Raw genomic sequence first — 19,142 nt, 5'->3', positions numbered from 1 at the left:
ACATAGAGGACGACCGAGGGACTCGTACACGACTATGACACGAGGTGCAAACGTTCACTGATGCTCAAGAAGGCAACACGATACATTAAGCTTAAACTTTTGAACAGGATGATTGGTGTAAATTATTAAATAAATAAAAAAAACAAAATGCAATTTTTATGATCCCTCTTGTTTAAAAAAAAAAAAAAAAAGGTTAACATTTTGCAGATTCTGCAAGGCGTGTGTAAACTTATGACCTCAGCTGTAGGTCAAGAGAGGGCATCTCAGTGACTCTGACCAAGGCATGGATGGTGATGCAGGTTTGAGCATTTCAGGAACTGCTGATCTGCTGGGATTTTCACACAAATCAGTCTCTAGAGTTTGCACAGGATGGTGAAAAAACCATGCCTCACTGATGAGAGAGGGTCAGAGGAGAATGGATGAACTGGTTCGAGCCTACAGGAAGGCTACGGTAACTCAAATAACCCCTTACTATAAACATGCTGAGGAGGAAAGCATCTCAGAATGAACAACAAATCCAATGTTGAAGCAAGAGCAGAAGAGCATCAGGTTCCACTCCTGTCAGCCAAGGACATTTGGTGCCATTTAAAGCTGAATTTTATGAATTTTTAGCGATTATTTTCTTACGACAAAAGGTGCATAAGTGTAGTGTGATCGTAGAAAATACAAATAATGCTCTTTTCTTTTTTTTAACTTAATTTCAGTTCAAAACATTTTCTCTTCTGATGTTCTAGTTTAATGTTCCACTGCTGGTATACCGTCAGCTTCAGGTTTCTCATAAGTGAAACAAGGTGCTGCAGTGCATGAAGGGAATAAATAAGCTGCTTCTAGTCTGTTTGTTCCTCCTTATACTGAGAGGAATACTCATTATGTTTATACCGATGTTGCTCAAACTCGTCCTCCAGAGCTACAACACTGCACTGCTCATTATGAAGTTCTTCGTTAGCTCAATTATCGCACTGCCGTGCTCTGTCTCTCCACCGCTGAGACAGTAGTTAGTAATTTTACTGTCTGGTTCGGCTCAACCCCCACAAGAGAAGGCTGAATGGCAGGACATCATGCGGTCAACAGAGAGGATCCCAGCCAACATCCCTTACATCTGAATTATACTATTTTACTTCTTATTTCCAGAGTGACGGACTATAACAACTGGGGGGGGAAACCTCAACACACGCATACAGGGACAAAAGTTTGCCACATTAAATGAATGATATATATATATATAAAAGAAAGAAAGAAGGAAAGAAAGTAAGAAAGAAAAAGAAAGAAATGCCTTCCAGGATGTTAAAAACGGAATGGGGTGAATTTGGCTACAAGATGACAACTGAAATCATAACGAGAAAAAAACGATTTAAAAGAAAAAGAAAGATGTGAGTGAATCATTCTACAAGAAAACAAGGAAACATTGAACACAATTCTATAGGCAGAAATGTGGGCACATTTCAGTACTGGTGGCGCGGGGGGATGACGGGAGTGGGGCAGAAGGTTGCAGGGGTTTGACTGAGCACCACTGTTGAAAAAACACTGCAAAAGTGCCCTCAAGGGTGCCCTTACAATGGAGAAAAAATGATGCAGTGCCCTAATGGCTGCCCTCGAAGTGGAAAAAAACATGATGAAATGCCCTCTAGGGTGCAGTTACATGTTAGGAAACATGAGGAATATCCCCTAGGGTGCTGCTACCTGTGATAAAACGTAATGAAATGCCATTTAGGGTGCAGCTGTGTGTGAGGACGTGATGAAATGCCATCTAGTGTACCACTATCTGTGAGGAAATGGGATGAAATGCCCTTAAGGGTGCAGATAAATGTGAGGAAATGTGATGAAATGCCATCTAGGGTGCAGCTAAGTGTGAGAAAATGTAATGAAATGCCCTCTAGGGTGCTGCTACGTGCGAGAAAATGAGATGAAATGCCCTCCAGTGTAGAATAAGTGTGAGAAAATGTAATGAAATGCCCTCTAGGGTGCTGCTACATGTGAGAAAATGAGATGAAATGCCCTTCCAGTGTAGAATAAGTGATGCAGTGCCCTATAGGCTCCCCTATATGCAAGAAAATGAGATGAAATGCCCTATAGGTGACCCTGTCCCTCAGACAAACACATAAATACCCAGCAAAAATATTGGAAAACTAAAATTTTCCATGGTTACATTAATGTTGTATGGATCCTAGTTGAGTGTCTCATATGATTGACTATGAAGCAATTCTCATATAATAAAAGTATATAGTATAGTGTATAGCTGTTCACCAGGATTCTAAATGGAGAAAGAAACAGCACACCCTTTAAAATCAGAGGCCAAAATCCATCCATCTTCTATACCACTTAACTTTCAGGGTCACAAGGAACCTGGAGCCTATCCCAGGGAGCATCGGGCACAAGGCGGGGTACACCCTGGACAGGGTGCCAATCCATCGCACAATCACATACACACTCACACACTATGGACACTTTGGAAATGCCAAACAGCCTACCATGCATGTCTTTGGACTTGGACTGGAGGAGGAAACCTGCGTACGCAGAGGAAACCCCTGCAGCACAGGGAGAACATGCAAACTCCGCACACAAAGGGCAATCGAACCCCAAACCCTGGCGGTGTGAGGTGAACGTGCTAACCACTAACCCCCTGTGCACCCTCAGAGGCCAAAATGTGAACTTTAATTAAGTAGGTTTATACAGAAGCAGGAACCTCTACTCTATCTGTTAAATAAATAAATAAATAAATAAATAAATAAATAAAAAGACAGAAAATAAAAGAAAAAAGGCTCAAGCACAAATCTGCAATTTCAACATAATACACCATATTTATAAGTAATTTAAAAATCAGCTTTTCAATTTTCAAAATAAAGACCAAAACAAAATATATATACATACACACATTATATATATATATATATATATATATATATATATATATATATATATATATATATATATATATATAAAATGGATTGGTGTGTCTAAAGTGTCCGTAGTGTGTGAATGTGTGTGTGATTGTGTGCCTTGCGATGGACTGGCACCCTGTCCAGGGTGTACCCCGCCTTGTGCCCGATGCTCCCTGGGATAGGCTCCAGGCTCCCCCGCGACCCTGAAAAGGAGTAAGCGGTTGAAGATGGATGGATGGATGGATATATTAAATGCTGGTGAGAGTCCATATTTTTAGTACACATTTCTGGAACCTACCAGAAGGTGGTAGCAAAGCTAATGAACGTTGCACAGACATAATTTCCCTGACTTCAGAGGGACTTTCTGAAATTTCGTCACTGTGTGTTTGACAAAGAGCATCAAGGTCCTCTGTTACTATAAAAAGCAGTCATGCAGCCATTCGAAGTTTGCTAATTATGCTAGATCTAAAATGACTGTTTTATAAGACAATCTTCAGAGAGTGGAGTAAGCGCTAGCATCATTTACAGTCTAGACATTGTGCAATTCAAGATAATAAAGGGCATTACGTGGCTATTATGTAAAGCAGTGGTTCTCAGCTGCAGTCCAGGGAGCTCCCCACACTTCACAGAGCTGTTTTCCCCAACATTAATGCACCGATGTCGACTTGTTTGATCATTAACCGAGTGGTTTTTAAAAGGGGGGAAATTTTTCATCGCAGTACAGGAGCATGGCATTTCAGTTCTAGACAAACATGGACTAATACATACAAGCTATATATATATATATATATATATATAAATATATATCCACACAAGGTGAAAACATGACTTTTTTTAATAAATTTCTACCACAGTGCTCGCTGAAGACGTATTTGTTTACTCAAGCTTACCATGAGTAGACTTTCTTTTACACAAAGTACACAGTCTTACTTAACAATCTCTCCCTCTCTTCACCTCCCTCTCCCTCTCCCTCTCTCCTTCTGTCAAGCTACACATGATTTAATGGAGATGCCAGTGATCCTGACCCTTTCTGCTCTCCGTACCTGCCTGATCCATCCTGATGCCCTACCTCTGGATGGAGTGCTCATCAACTGGAGGCTACATCCTAGAGATTGCTGAGGACGGTAGCACTTGAAGTACCATGGAAATGGTTTTGGACCTCAATTCCACATGGACGTTCTCGCTGTGGTTGCTGGGACTACGGTTGCTGCGATGGCCTTGGGACTGCAATTACCACATGCAGTTTTACACTCAGGTTTCCTTTAGTGAACAGTGGACTAGTTCAACAAACAGACTTCATAGAAAAACCATAATGAACTTTCGTTTACTTTCACACTATCCGTTGTTACCCAGATGAGGACGGGTTCCCTTCTGAGTCTGGTTCCTCTCAAGGTTTCTTCCTCATATCATCTTGGTGAGATTTTCCTCACCACCGTCGCCACCGGCTCGCTCATTATGGATAAATTCACACGCTTAAAATCTCTATCCTGTGTTTATATGTTTCTGTAAAGCTGCTTTGAGACACAATGTCCGTTGATAAAAGCGCTATGCAAATCAAATTGAATTGAATTGCTATTGAATTCTGATTGCTTGATTCATTTTCTATAACAGCAGCTCTGTCTGCATGGTTTACATCAATGCACTCGTTCTTCTAATGTGTTATTTTTCTATTTTAACAGTTCATTCCCAGGGAATTGTAAAGTGAGTGCTCCATATAAACAGATGTGTGTAAAAATGTGTGTGACTGCTGATGTGATGACGTTTACGGTAAGATTTTGGAAGGAGTCTCCTGTTTCAGTGCTTTGTGCAAGTCAGAGGTAAATCTGTATCTTGTCTGCCTTTCTGTTGGCAGAAAATCTGTCTACAGGATAGAAGTAACATCATATGCTGGTGTTTTTTTTTTTCTAAATAACTTCAAGTGAGAGAAAAAGAGCAGCTGTTTATAAAGTGAAGCAACATTAAACGGGACTAGAAATGGGACTAGAAATTGTTTAAAAAAAAAAGTTCATTCATTTTTAATGTTGTCCTCATCGGCAAATGGCTCTAACATCGCCCTATTGTTGATAAGTTTGCTATAACAGGTTATAAACCCTAACCTAATAAATGCACAGACGAAGAGTGGAAACAGAAAGTAGAGGAGGATGTTACCTGTAAAAAAAAAAAAAGGGGGGGGGTGGGGGGGGGGGTGAGAAGGTTGGCACAATCAATGCTGAATAAACAAACCTAAAATAAGGTGGAGTTATAAGGAGGAATATTATATGTGTACATATGATACAGTACTTTGAGGCGTATACAGTATAATACACCACATAGATATAAAAATACATAGATACATAGATAGATACATAGATAGATAGATAGATAGATAGATAGATAGATAGATAGATAGATAGATACTTTATTGATCCCCAAGGGGAAATTCAAGGTCCCAGTAGCTCAAGACATCACACACAATACAACATACAATAAAGTATAAGCAGGATGCTAAAAGAATAACTAATTAAAAAACAGTAAAATATACCAAATCAAGGATCCACAGACTGGGAAATAGAGGTAGGGGTTGCACATGTGGGCTAATATAGTCCATAAACAGTGTAAACAGTGTAAACAGTAAAACAGTCACACAGTGAGCCAGTACACAACATTGTTGTAAGAGGTCATGGAAGTGTATTAGAATGTATGAAAAGGTGAAGAGGCAGATAGACTATGCAGAGAAGTCTATCTCACCTCTTAATTTAAATGAAGCATTGAAGAGTTGTATAGCCCTAGGGGCAAAAGACTTCCTCAGCCTGTCAGTTGTGCATGGCAGTGAGCGTAGCCTCCAACTGATCAAGCTCTTTCGCTTTATGATAGTGTTATGGAGTGGATGGTCTGACACTCAAGTGATACACTCCAGTTCCGCTCCCACAGCAGAGCCAGCTTTCCTTACCAGCCTGTCCAGTCGTCCAGCGTCCTTCTTCTTAATGCTTCCTCCCCAGCATACCACAGCATAGAAGAGGACGCTGGCAACAACAGACTGGTAGAACATCCAGAGGAGCTTGCTGCAGACATTAAAGGCCCGCAGCCTCCTCAGGAAGTACAGCCTGCTCTGCCCTTTCTTGTAGAGTGCTTCAGTGTTGAATGACCAGTCCAGTTTATTGTCCAAATGTATTCCCAGATACTTGTAAGTGTTTACCACCTCCACCTTTACCCCCTCGATGGTGACTGGCAGCAGAGCAGGCTTAGACTTCCGGAAATCTACCACCATCTCCTTGGTCTTAGCAGTGTTGAGTTGTAGGTGGTTGAGTTTACACCATTGCACAAAGTCCTCCACCAGGCTCCTGTACTCCTCCTCCTGCCCATCCCTGATATGCCCGACAATTGCAGTATCGTCCGAAAACTTCTGCATGTGGCATGACTCTGTGTTGTAGCAAAAGTCAGACGTGTACAGGGTGAACAGGACTGGAGAGAGCACTGTTCCCTGTGGAGCTCCGGTGCTACTGATCACAGTGTCAGAGAGGCAATTCTTCAGTCTGACGAACTGTGGCCGCTCTGTCAGAGAGTCTGCAATCCAGGATACTAGATGAGCATCCACACCCATCTGCAGGAGCTTGTCACCCAGTCTGAGGGGTTGAATGGTAATTAAAAGCGCTGGAGAAATCAAAGAACATGATTCTCACAGCACTTTTCCCCCTTGTCCAGGTAAGCATGCATCCTGTGCAGGAGATATGTGATGGCATCGTCCACGCCCACTCTCTCCTGGTATGCAAACTGTAGCGGGTCTAGTGCAAGACGTACCTGGGGTCTAAGTATCCCCAAAACCAGCCGCTCCATGGTCTTCATCACATGTGATGTTAGAGCGACTGGCCTGTAATCATTAATTAGTACAGTGTGATATCAGATAACCTTTTTTTGTAATTTCCAGGCCAACCTTGTTTCCTTGAATTTCTCTTCTCATGCACTCTGTGACCTGTGCTGACTGTGTCTTTAAATAACGTCACCAAAAATGAATCAGCTGATTCGGATCTGAATCATTTGACAGTGTTAACCTAGATTAAAAGAAAGGAGCATTTTTATCTCAAAATCATTTAAATAAAATTAATTTTATAAAAAAAAAAAATAGTAGCGAGAACTTATACGTATGATTGAGTAAGATTTTGAGACAACACTTTATAGTTTCTCAAAAGTGAAAGTATCAGGTATTGCATCAAAATTCTATTAAAAGTGAAAGCTGCGGGGTAAAATGATACTTTCACTTCAATTTAGTGACGAATTTAAAAGTAAAAAGGTCAGGGTGGGGTTAGGGGCATGGATTAACATTCATAATTTCTTCTTCTTTTTTTTTATGGACTGAAACAATCTCTGGGGCTCTTTTACAGCTATGAATACTTTTTACAGATATAAGTAAACTGGTGGCAGTACAACTCAGACATGTTCCCAGCCCTGGTCCTGGAGAACCCCATGTCTTGCACATTTTCATGTTTTCCCTTCACACACCCGTACTGACTCAGTAAGTGCTGATAATTAGCTAATGAATTTCATCAGGTGTGTTGTAACATGGAAAACACTGTCACAGGACAGGGGGTACCAGCACCAGGGTTGGGGAACTATGTCGTGTTTTTTTCCTCTTTAAAGAAAATCTTTGAGCCTAGTTGAAGACAAGTGACTTGTTAAAAGTCAATATCAATGATCACTGTTTAATATGAGTAAACTGAAAGAATTAATTTTTTTAAACTATGAAACTACTAGACTAGAGGTTTGAATGGCAGAACTAGCTAGCAAAGTGTAGCTCAGATAGATAGCAAATTGTAGCCTGCACAGAGCCCTTAGATAGATGGATGGATGGATGGATTTTTACTGTTATAATAAAATTGATAGTAATATAATGTCACACACTGTTGGTTAAATATCTGTTTTTGTACCTCATGAATCTCTGTGAGAAAAACAAAAAAACCCAAAGCTGTTAGTGTCAGGTTTTGCGGCCAGTAGAAGACGACCTACTTATTCAAGGGCTGGATATCACATGATTTTAAAAGACTGGTTTGCAGGGTAGAAAAAATTTACAGTGTCAGGTTTTGAGGTATATGATATTTTTTTTTGTTTTGTTTTGTTTTTATGAAACATCACTGTTTAATATGAGTGAACTGAAATGAACAAAATCTATTAAACTACCAGACTGGACGATTCTTTTAAAAAGAGGAACTAGCTAGTAAATTGTAATATATATATGGATGGATGGATGGATGGATAGATAAAATTGGTATCACACCCATAGATAGACAGACAGACAGACAGATAAAATAAAATTGGTAGTGCACCCATAGATAGATAGATAGATAGATAGATAGATACAATTGGTAGTGAACCCATAGATAGATAGATAGATAGATAGATAGATAGATAGAATAAATTTGGTAGCACACCCATAGATAGATAGACGGATAGATGGATAGATAGATGGATAGATGGATAGATAGAATAAATTTGGTAGCACACCCATAGATAGATAGATAGATAGATAGAATAAATTTGGTAGCATACCCATAGATAGATAGATAGATAGATAGATAGATAGATAGATAGATAGATAGATAGAATAAATTTGGTATTACACCCATAGATAGATAGATAGCTAGATAGATAGATAGATAGATAGATAGAATAAATTTGGTATTACACCCATAGATAGATAGATAGATAGATAGATAGATAGAATAAATTTGGTAGCACACCCATAGATAGATAGATAGATAGATAGATAGACTAAATTTGGCGGCACACCCACTGGGGCTTTAAATGGCTGTTTGTTTACCTCAGGAATCTCTGTGATGAAATAATACTCTTGTTAGTAATAGGTTTTGAGGCAAGAGAAGGACGACTGCCTGCCTTTTCAGCTTCACTGTTTAATATGATTACACTGACATTAACGGGTTAAAATGCCAGTAAACTACAGACTAGTTCAACAGGAGCTTTCCTTAAATCCAAATCTCTCCATTTTACACTTCATGGCCAGAACACAACACAGCCGCGGCATAACTGTAAAAGTCTCCTCTGTGGAGTAACCCGTCTCGAACAGGGAACAGGAACTCGTGTCTGTAAAACACTCTAAAGTAAAGTCCAGATGTCTGACTCGACAATTAGCGGAAGACATGTAGATTCACCAGCGTAAAAAACCGAGCTGTCATGTGTAAAAATGTCCTCCGCTGTTCGAGTAAAGTCGACGCGGAGTTGGTGTGATGGCGCAGGGGGAAGTCCCTCAGGAAATCCCCGCACGGCAATCACCATTTCCAGCGTCAAAAAACTCTGACCTTCTCAGCTTCTTCTAACACAGCCATGAGCCCGTCGACACCGACCTGAGGAGAAATATCACACATTCATGGAGTAAAGTAAAGACAAACCCTGAAAACAGACTCTTCTTTTTTTAAAAAAACAAAACAAAAAGAAAAAGAGGAAAGAAAAAAAAAACGCGGACGTTTAAAGATGGACGACGACGTTACGAAATTGCGGAGTTACGCCACTTTGAACACTTTCTATCACGAAACTCAGCAGGAGATTGCCAATTTAGGCACACAGATATTAACCCGAGACGGAATTATAGCTGAATTAAAAGCCAGGTTGGTTAAATATGAGAGGACGTGTGTGAGAGTTGAGGGAGAAGAACCTTGTGTGGTTGGACCATCCAAGTCTCTAGTGGAGACCTTGTGTAGAGAGAACATCAAACTCAACCAGAAGCTTAAAGAGGCTGAAGTGGACTCAGCCCAGAAACTGGAATCCTGCAAAAGAGTGAGTATCACTACTTTGTATTTTTGTTTTTGTATGAATTTAATACACTAATTCATCTTAAATCCATCCATCTAGAACATGACTATCCCTTCTTTCTTTCATAAAAGTGACACACAGGATATCATACACCATTATCATACACCATTATCATACAGCCTCACAAATAGTTACCCAACTTTTCCTTGTCAGTGTGTGGAATCATCAAGGGTACATGCTCGGTACCATTATGATGTATATTTTGCCACGGAAAAATGTTTTAAAGGTTCATAATTAGACCTAAAGGATGTAGCATTAAAGCTTTATTCTGTATACGTCTCAGTTTAAAGATATATCTATATCTATATCTCTATGTAAGAGTGCGTTTATATTTGCTCATTCACCTGACGATTTTATCCAAAACAAGGATCTTCAATCTGGGAAGTTGAGGGTTAAAGGGTCTTGGTGAAAGACTTAAAAGTGGCAACAAGTGCTGGGATTTGAACTTGCAACCTTCTGATTAGTAACCCAACTGCTTAACGGAGCCGGTACTTCTTGTTGAGATCGTGCCATAATTGTATTTTTTGTCCTGTTATTAGTCCTTCCTCGACAGGACTCTCAGCTGAACCTCCGGCACTAAGCTCTAAGCACTGTGGGTAATGTAGTCTGCATTCTTCTACTTCCTACAGGAGATCCAGAGCCTGCAGCAGAAGCTGAGGGAGAAGGAGCAGATGCTGGAGTGGCCCGAGCACGAGAAGGAGCGCGAGATCCAGCACCTGCGAGCCAGCCTGGCAGCACGTGACCGGGAGCAGGCCACCCGGGATGTCCTGTGCAACTCTTTGGCTGACGAGGCAGAGCAGCTCAGAGGGCAGCTGGGAGCCACGGTGCGAGTGTGTGAGGAGCTACTGGGGAAGCTGGAGAAGCAGAAGAAACTGCCGGCCATTGCGGAGCGGAACACCCAGGTCAATGAGGTGCGTATGGGAGGTGGGGAATTGTGCATGGGCTCGTTTTAACCCAACTTCGAATTTGATTATTTATTAAATAGTAAAACTGTTCAGAATCATTTCTGAATGGATTGATGGACGTGGAATAAACGGTCATATTTCAATTATTAAATAAGAAATGAAAGGTATTTATTTATTAGCTTAGTTACTTACTGTATATTCAACCACACCTGTCAGGTGCATCCTCAAGCACACAAAGGCATGTTTAGCCTCGATTTCCAAAAATATATCCTTTATATTGGAAATCTTTTTTTTTTTTTTTTTACAGAATTAATATGAAATATTATTAAATATTACACTCTCATGATGCTCCTTTTTTTTTTTTTTGCAACATAATCATTTAAATCCTTTCTTCCCTTCTCACCAGGTGACCCAGTGCTCCGAGTTGGCTCGACTGAACGGCATCATCGATAAGTTACAGGATGAGAACCAGCAGCTGAAAAACAGAGTGGCATACGTAAGAGCGTAACTCTACCTTTAACGTTTCAAAGTCTGTGCTTTGAAGTGTCTCTTCCCTTCATTCCTCTAAAACCTTGCTCTGCCTCCATTCCTGCCCCAGGTGGAAAACCTGAACTCAAAGTGGCAGAAATATGACCTGAGCAGGGAGGAGTACGTCAGGAGCTTGTGTCAGAAGCTGAAGGAGTCCAGCGGTGGGACGTCGGCAGGAACCGTGACTCTGTACCAGCAGGAGATCAACCGTCTCAACGGACTCCTGGAGGAGAAGATGCTGGAGTGCGACAGGCTGAGCCGAGAGCGAGACGATCGCGTACAGAGAAACAACGAGCGCATACAGATGCTTGAACAGCAGGTCATTAGCAAAACATGTTCTCTAAAGCACTGCGTTACGTTTTTATCCTCGGTTCATTCCATGTAATCCAAATCGTCTGCGCTTTTGAGGGTCAGAGGTCGTGCTCAGCGGCCTAACAGTGGCATAGGACTGGGTGATATGATCATAAACAGTTTTTGTTGCTTGGGGCTCGTCACCATCAGCCCTATTCAGAGGATCGTTGAGACCTCGTTAGTATAACCTGTATATATATATATAAAATTATATACAGTAAATATAGAATATACGAATTCAAGTCGGTACTCATACAGGATGTTTTGGAGAAAATCAGTACTTTGGTTATATTTCATTTATTACAGCATGTTGTAAAACACCTCAGCTTCTCAAACACTTTAATTTCCCACCTGAGTGATAACCGCCATCAGAGACTGTTCCTTCAGAGCTGATATTTACAACCGGTTTGATTTGATTACGGAGCTGAAACGCTACATCTCACTGTCCTTCTCCAGGTCCTGGCTTACGTCGAAGACTTTAAGTCGGAGAGAGCGGACAGGGAACGGGCTCAGAGCAAAATCCTGGACCTGCAGGACGAAGTGGGGCGTCTGCAGCTGCAAATCCGAGCGCAGGCAAGTCAGTCAGCATCGAACCTACTGCAAACACTGTAACATACCATTAAGATAATCTAAGCATTTATTTATATATTCATTTTTGCGAGTCTAATCATCTGGCAGTCTGATTATTAAGGTCATTAGTACGTTATTACACTACATGTCTGCATGTATTTCCCGTATGTGCACTTACAGATGTTTTTATCCGTTTATTACCCAGAATTCCAGAGAAGCCACTCCGACACGGCGGATCCTCCCCAGCTTAAAGAAAGTAAGCCGTAAGCAGACCGAAACGGTCGAGCCGCTATTGCGGAACAGCCCGCCGGACTCGAGCGCCCGGCGGCCGAACGCTCAGCTCGCAGCGTCTGGCGCATCCGAGCTGCAGTGCCCGCGATGCCTCACCATGTACGATGAAAAACACACGGACGAGTACCTGAACCACTGGGAGGAGTGCGCCCGACTCTGAACTCCGCACATTTCACACTCACACGAGACAAGATGCACTACAGAAATGTCTGGAAGACGTGTCAAAGGTACAAATATGGAGCGAGAGAAAACGGACAACAGACCTTTTTTTTTCTTGTTGCTTGAACAGAGTTAAAGCCAAGTTGTACGACCTTCACGTCCGGATGGGAATAAATCCTCAGACTGGAACTTTTTTTAATTTTATTTTTATTAAATCAGCCATTTTAGGGATTTATTACAACCCTGGAACAGGAATTGAAACAGGAACGCTCAGAGAAACTGACCTCTGACTTAAAATGGGTCATTCCTGATTCATGGAATCATCAGTCATGGGGTCCAAATATATATATATATATATATATATATACACACATACACACACACACTTATACACACACCACAGCACTACTCAATTCTCCATTCTGATTGGTCGAAAGGTGCTGACTAAATTTATATAACAGCAGCTCTGACAGTAGTTCTGACTGCGAGGCAAATCACAGGTTTATATTAACGTGCTCGCTCTGAGATGTTATCGTAACAAAGTTCTCACGTCATAAACACGCACGAGGAATAGTTACTCGAACATTTATCCAAAGAGTCTCGAGCGTCAGATCTTCGCAATAGTCAGAGGACGTCGAGCTCGATCTCTTCATCATCGCAAGCTGCGTACGTTCGACTTATTATCCGCAAGCGAGAGGCGAAAAAAAAAAGCTAATCTGGTGAAGGTTCGCTGCTATAACGTAAGCGTTAACAAGAACTCGTTTCACGGACGTTCCGCAAAATGAAAACGCAAATATAAACGGATTGAAAAATAAGAAAATAAATAAATGGAGTTCGTTAATAAGTTGAGTGGGAAAATTGCTGTGGTATAAAAGGAATAAACCACTCTAACGTTATTGGAAAGTAATCAGCTTCATGGTGGGGTCAGAAACTGGACCTCATCACACCATCATGTTATTGATTATTTTCCTATAACAGCACGCACCCAAGTGTTTTATTTCTTACACATGTACTGCCATCTTACTGCAAATGTATTGACATATCCCTAACTGAGATATATATATATATATATATATATATATATATATATATATATATATATATATATATATATATATATATATTCCTTTTTTTAATTTTTTTTATTTTTTTTTTATATGGGATGCTTAATTATATAATTAATATTTATATGTTTTCTATGTATAATTAAAGCCTTCTTTGTTTTTTTCTTCTGGCTTGTTGAATCAACAAACAATTTTGAACTGATTTCTCTACCAAGTGCAAAAAGCTCATTTTATTTGAGCTTATTATTATCATTATTATTATTATTATTATTTCTATATAGCAGTCAGATTTCTACAATCCACACTCGGTTGCTTGATATACCTCAGTGAGTGTCTTTTTGTGGATTTTTGAACTTACAGCACTTTCATTTGAACTTTTTTTTTTTTTTTTTTCTTCGTGAAAAATGTACCTAATGTAAAATAATTACATTGAATACTTTTTAAAATATATATTATACATAAGCTTTTCATAAAGGTAAAAGTATAAAACATTCATATATTTCACTGTCATGGTGCTATTTTATTTTTATTTTTTTTAATATTTTGAATTGATATCATTTTGTGTGGTGTTGTACAGTATATTATGGAAGGAAATTTGATTATATATATATATATATATATACTTAAAGTAAATTGTGATTATATAAAGTAAGAGCGTATAGAGCACAGAAATGGCTTACAGTGTTATTAATCGCTTATGTAATCTGAAACGCACGTCTTCAAAAACGTGTGCTCAGTGAAGTAAGTGGTAGCGTTGCCGTGCAGCGTTGATCACTGTCAGACTCGGAGGCGTCGTTTTGACTGTTAGGTACTTGCCATTTGATCGCCTCTACAGTCGAAAAACATTTCATTCTAGTTCTAAGTAAGAAAGGAAGTTCCCTACATCCTGGTAAGATGAGACATGAAAGCGTCGAGTCTCAGTCTGTGTAACACGACGGCCCACAATTTCAACATGTTTGAAGCTAACATATCAACAGACATCAAATAATATCTTTGTGTGTGTGTGGGGGGGGGGGGGGGCAGGGGGAGAGAATAGGGAACGGAAGAATAAGGAAGAGAATGTGACCGTGTCGAAAAGGTTTATTTTTTTTGTAATAAAAAGGTTTTTCAGAAATCGACTGGAGATTATTTCACCTGTAGTGGGTATTGTATTTCGGATAAAAAAAATAATAAAAAAAAGAGATGGCGGGGGAGAAGAAAAAGTCCCAGGAATAGTGTGGTGATGATGATGTGATGGTAAGGTCATGTGACAGCAGGTATAGTCATAGCGAGAGCATTTGGACTTTCATTGCTTTGGAGTTGAAGAGTGTATGAATGTTTCTCTGAGCGTGCTTTAATCGCGTTGTGACGTCCCCGTAAGGATGGGATTATAGGACAGTTCCAGGCTTATGGGGACCTTTAATTAATCCCCATGAGGAAAACAAAAGCTACAGGTGTTTTTTTTGAATTATTATTTATTTTTAAGCCTAAATGTTTCCTTTTAGATACTAAGGTTAGAATTAGGTGTAGCTGAATATTAATTAGCTGCTTTATAATGATGCCCCTACAAGGTCCTGACAAGGATAATAAGACGTGTGTGTGTGTGTGTGTGTGTGTGTGTGTGTGTATTGGAAATCCCCTTCCTGACTGTAGCTACAGTGGATTCCCAGCTGCTCCAATCAACAGCGTTAAAAAAAAGTGGCAGCTATTTAAAGTTGACCAGGCGCGTGTGTGGATTTAGAAGTACATATATAAGCAGCCGTGTGTGTACGAGTGTGTAAAAGTAACTTTACATAGAGGTTAGGGCTGGTAAAATGACAATACGTTATCAACGGGATGATGTTTAAATATATTTCCATATCCCCCCCCCCCCCCCCCCCGTCACTTTTGCGCTCTTTAACCATTTATTTGTACACAAAAGTAAAACCCCAAAACGTTTATAACAGGAGTTTAGCCGAGTGTGTTCTCAAGGCTCATGATACAGCCCGAACGTTGTGTGTGTTTAGATTTCTTTCTAAAGCCCGGCGTAATTTCGATGAGTGTGACTGTGTAGTTCTCAAACCTCTCATCTGTGATTCATCAGAATCGTGCTCAGAACATCTGAGACGGGGAAAATCGCTCAGAGATGTGTTTATGGTACGGTCGCTGATCTGTCGAGAGAAAAAACATAATGCTACAGTCATATCATGATGTGCAACGTGTGTGGAGAAAGAAAGAAAGAAAAAAAAAGGTCATAAATTATTATTCATGAACTAGCTGGACTACTCACAATGGTATGATATAGATTTACACTTACACACACACACACACACACACACACACACAAAATGACTTTCCATTGAAAACATTTCAAGTGTCATTTGCATCTGGGAAACCCGTCCTTAAAGTTCATCTAAGACCCCCAGATGGAGACAATACGTCATCTGCACACACACACACACACCACACACACTGCCCTTTCTGGGACAGTTGGTCCATATTAAGATCTCCATTAAGAAACCCCCCCCGACCCCACCCCATCCCCACACACACACACGCACACAAAATATATATATATATATATATACACACACACACAAAGGCCGGCCTGTGTTTACTTTCCATTTGAAACACTTAAAGTGTCATAGTCGAGAATCCAGTCCTTAAAGTTCATCTGAGACCCTCAAAGAGAGCTGACACACACACACACACACACACTCCCCTGCGTCACGGAGCCTGAACGACCCTGAGCTCAGACATGCTACCAGGAAGAGGGAAAACTCCAGCTGAAGTTTCACACACTGCTTCGCTCATGTCACTCTCGGAATGATGTCAGCGCATCTCACTCATTGGCCCAATCTGGTTCTCAACGGTCAAATGTGTGTGTGTTTGAGTGCATAGAGAATTGTGTCATTTTCATACTTACTGTCTCTCTCTCTCTCTCTCACACACACACACACACACACACACACACACACACACACACACACACACACACACACACACACACACACACACACACACACACACACACACACACACACTGCAAGCTCGCCACATGAATAGCTAGTCAAGAATAGCTTCAGTGATGAGTGAGTGGGTTTGGTGATTGTTCTCCTAGAAGAGCTGCTGTTCAGAGAAGTGGATGGTGGGCTGAAAGGGATTCTCCACCTGTTTTAAAACACACCCCTACTGTGGGAGTGTGTGTGGGACCTGGGGAGAAAACGTGCACACACACACACGCACACACACACGCAACATACAAACAATACACACCACATGCACAAACACACACGCAACAAACAATACACACCACACGCACAAACACACACGCACACACACACAACACACACAAGCACAACACACAAAACACACGCACAACCAACACACACACACACAAAACACACGCACAACACACACATACACCATACTCACACACACACACACCACATACATACAAAACACAAAACACACACTCAACACAAAACACCACACACACCACGGTCCTCCCTCTTGTGGAAATAATTAGGTCAGGATGTATCACATGATTCTGTAAAGACCTTTAAGGGGGAAAATGTCCATCATGCAAATATATATTTCTCTCACTCTTTCTCTCTGTCTTTTTATTTATTTATTTATTTTTTAAGTAGAGTGAAATGGTATGATTAAAACGACGAAGAAGCCGATTTCACGCCACCGATCCTGACCACAATCGCGAGGGAAAATCCCTTTCTAAACTCCCTGATGAAGAGTGAACTGTTATCGCCAACACGTCCACACAAACACACAAATCCCCTACTTTTACCTGCTGCGCCGCTCCGAGCGGGAAAAACAAGCGGCTGACATCGCTCCAGCCTTTAATTGGACGTGTAGCTCAAAATAATGGGAATTTCCCATAACAAGGGAATTCCCAAAGCGTCGGTTTGTCTATAGTGCACATTTAAGAGCACGGCTCCCTGCGCTCGTGTTGCACAAGATCAGAAGTTCTTAAACGTTCTGCAACCGCTTTAACTGGCACGGAACCCCTTCCAGAAAAAAAATCCAGCCGTTCCGACATGTATCAAGCTGAGAATTTATTTAAAGCTACACTCCTAATTGAATGACCATCTTAGTAACGTTAACCTGAACACTTGCTCCATCCATCTTCCGTACCGCTGATCCTACCCAGAGTCACGGGGAGCCTGGAGCGTATCCCAGGGAACTCGGGGCACAATGCAGGGGACACCCTGGACGGGGTCTTTAGACACGCCAGTCAGCCTACAACGCATGTCTTTGGACTGGGGGAGGAAACCGGCGTTCCCGGAGGAAACCTCCGAAGCACAGGGAGAACATACAAACTCTGCGCAGACAGGACGGAGGCGGGACTCAAACCCCCAACCCTGGAGGTGCGAGGCAAAGTGCGAACCTCGTTCCCCCTGTACACTTTCACACTCTCAGCCAATCATGTGGCAGCAGAGCAATGTGTCACACAAAAGCTTCAGTTAAGCTACGTCTATATTCATCCGGACAGATCGGAAAACTGCATTATCGTTTAAGAAGTGCTTTCCTGACGTTTTCAAATGTCCCTATACCGCGCGTGGGTAAAAACGGGAGAAGCTTCGGCCTGCGTCGTTCCCGATCTGAAACACTCCACCGCCGAATAGCCATTACGAGTGCACGTTCCGTCCCCTTTGAAACCCCCCCCCCCGCATAAAACGTGCACAAAAGTGACATTAATCTTTAACAGCGCTATCAGACTGGACAGCAGGCACAACAGCTGCAGTACGACATCGTCCACCATCTTGTCTGTTCCGAGTCGAACGGGTCACACGACTCAAAATACCCCGTCGTTTTTGAACGGCTCCGTTTTCTCAGTCCGCACCACAACGTGAACATTTCATCTCCGCAATTTATCCGCTCGGGAGAGCGTTTTCGAGAAGGGAAAAAAAAAAGCGCCGGACAAAAACGCCGTCTCAGTGTGGACGGGATCCCCGAGACGTCGAGAAAAAAACGCGTTTTTCAATTTATCTGGACTGATCTGGACGTGGCCTCAGCGACCGCTGGTGCCAGACAGGCTGGTTCGTGTGTTCGCTTCTCTCACATGCAAGATAGTCTCTAGATTTTACCCAGAGTGCTGTGAAAAACAAAAAGACATCCAGTTCTACGGGCAGAAACGTTACCGGAAGGCTACAGTAGCTCGAATAATCACTCTTCGCAAGCGTGGTGAACAGAAACGCATCTCAAAACATGTCGAACCTCGAGGCTGTTGTGAGGCAGAAGCCCACAGTCCTGTCAGACAGGAACAGGAAGCTGAGGCTATAACGTAGCTAAACGTTAATAAGGTGGTGCTGAACATGAACGAATCACAGTCCGGCAGTCACCAAGTACCAGCATGTACAGGTAGGATTTAAGACGAGATCAGAATTCCCAAAATGCAAGGGCGTGTCTAAAAGGTGCTCCAGAGACTACGGATGTCACCCATACGAGGTGGAACGGACGACGGATTTGGGTCAGGATGATCTGAAGGATCTTTGCGAATTCGAAGGTGCAGAGTAATGACTCTTATAAATAGTAATATTTAGGCGATTTGTTGGAGACAGAGTTTTTATTCCGGAAATTCCCACCAACAGAACCCATCAGGACCACGCTGACGATTTTGC

General features: G+C 41.5%; 1 protein-coding gene across 2 annotated transcripts; it reads left to right on the top strand.

Annotated features, from left to right (window-relative positions):
* Positions 1-7,611: 7,611 nt before the first annotated feature.
* tnip2 (TNFAIP3 interacting protein 2) lies at positions 7,612-13,521 on the top strand. Of its 2 annotated transcripts, none has more exons than XM_053622109.1 (6): positions 7,612-9,641; positions 10,307-10,588; positions 10,989-11,078; positions 11,181-11,429; positions 11,918-12,034; positions 12,237-13,521. In XM_053622109.1, exons 1-6 carry the CDS (start codon positions 9,339-9,341, stop codon positions 12,480-12,482), a joined length of 1,287 nt encoding a protein of 428 aa, XP_053478084.1. In that variant the 5' UTR covers positions 7,612-9,338; the 3' UTR covers positions 12,483-13,521. The 2 variants fall into 2 exon arrangements, with proteins under 2 accessions (XP_053478084.1, XP_053478085.1); XM_053622110.1 differs by having other exon boundaries at positions 7,619-9,641; positions 11,918-12,038; positions 12,237-12,427.
* Positions 13,522-19,142: the final 5,621 nt, after the last annotated feature.

This window comes from Ictalurus furcatus, chromosome 3 (assembly GCF_023375685.1).
Source record: "Ictalurus furcatus strain D&B chromosome 3, Billie_1.0, whole genome shotgun sequence".
Lineage (NCBI taxonomy): Eukaryota > Metazoa > Chordata > Actinopteri > Siluriformes > Ictaluridae > Ictalurus > Ictalurus furcatus.
The sequence above is the reverse complement of the archived record's forward strand: the minus strand, read 5'-3'. Positions and strand labels throughout refer to the sequence as shown.

Coding starts and splice junctions, on each gene's coding strand:
- tnip2 (XM_053622109.1), top strand. CDS start 9,339: ATGGACGACGACGTTACGAAATTGCGGAGTTACGCCACTTTGAACACT. Junction 11,079..11,180: donor TGAAAAACAGAGTGGCATAC/GTAAGAGCGTAA, acceptor TTCCTGCCCCAG/GTGGAAAACCTGAACTCAAA. Junction 12,035..12,236: donor AGCTGCAAATCCGAGCGCAG/GCAAGTCAGTCA, acceptor TTTATTACCCAG/AATTCCAGAGAAGCCACTCC.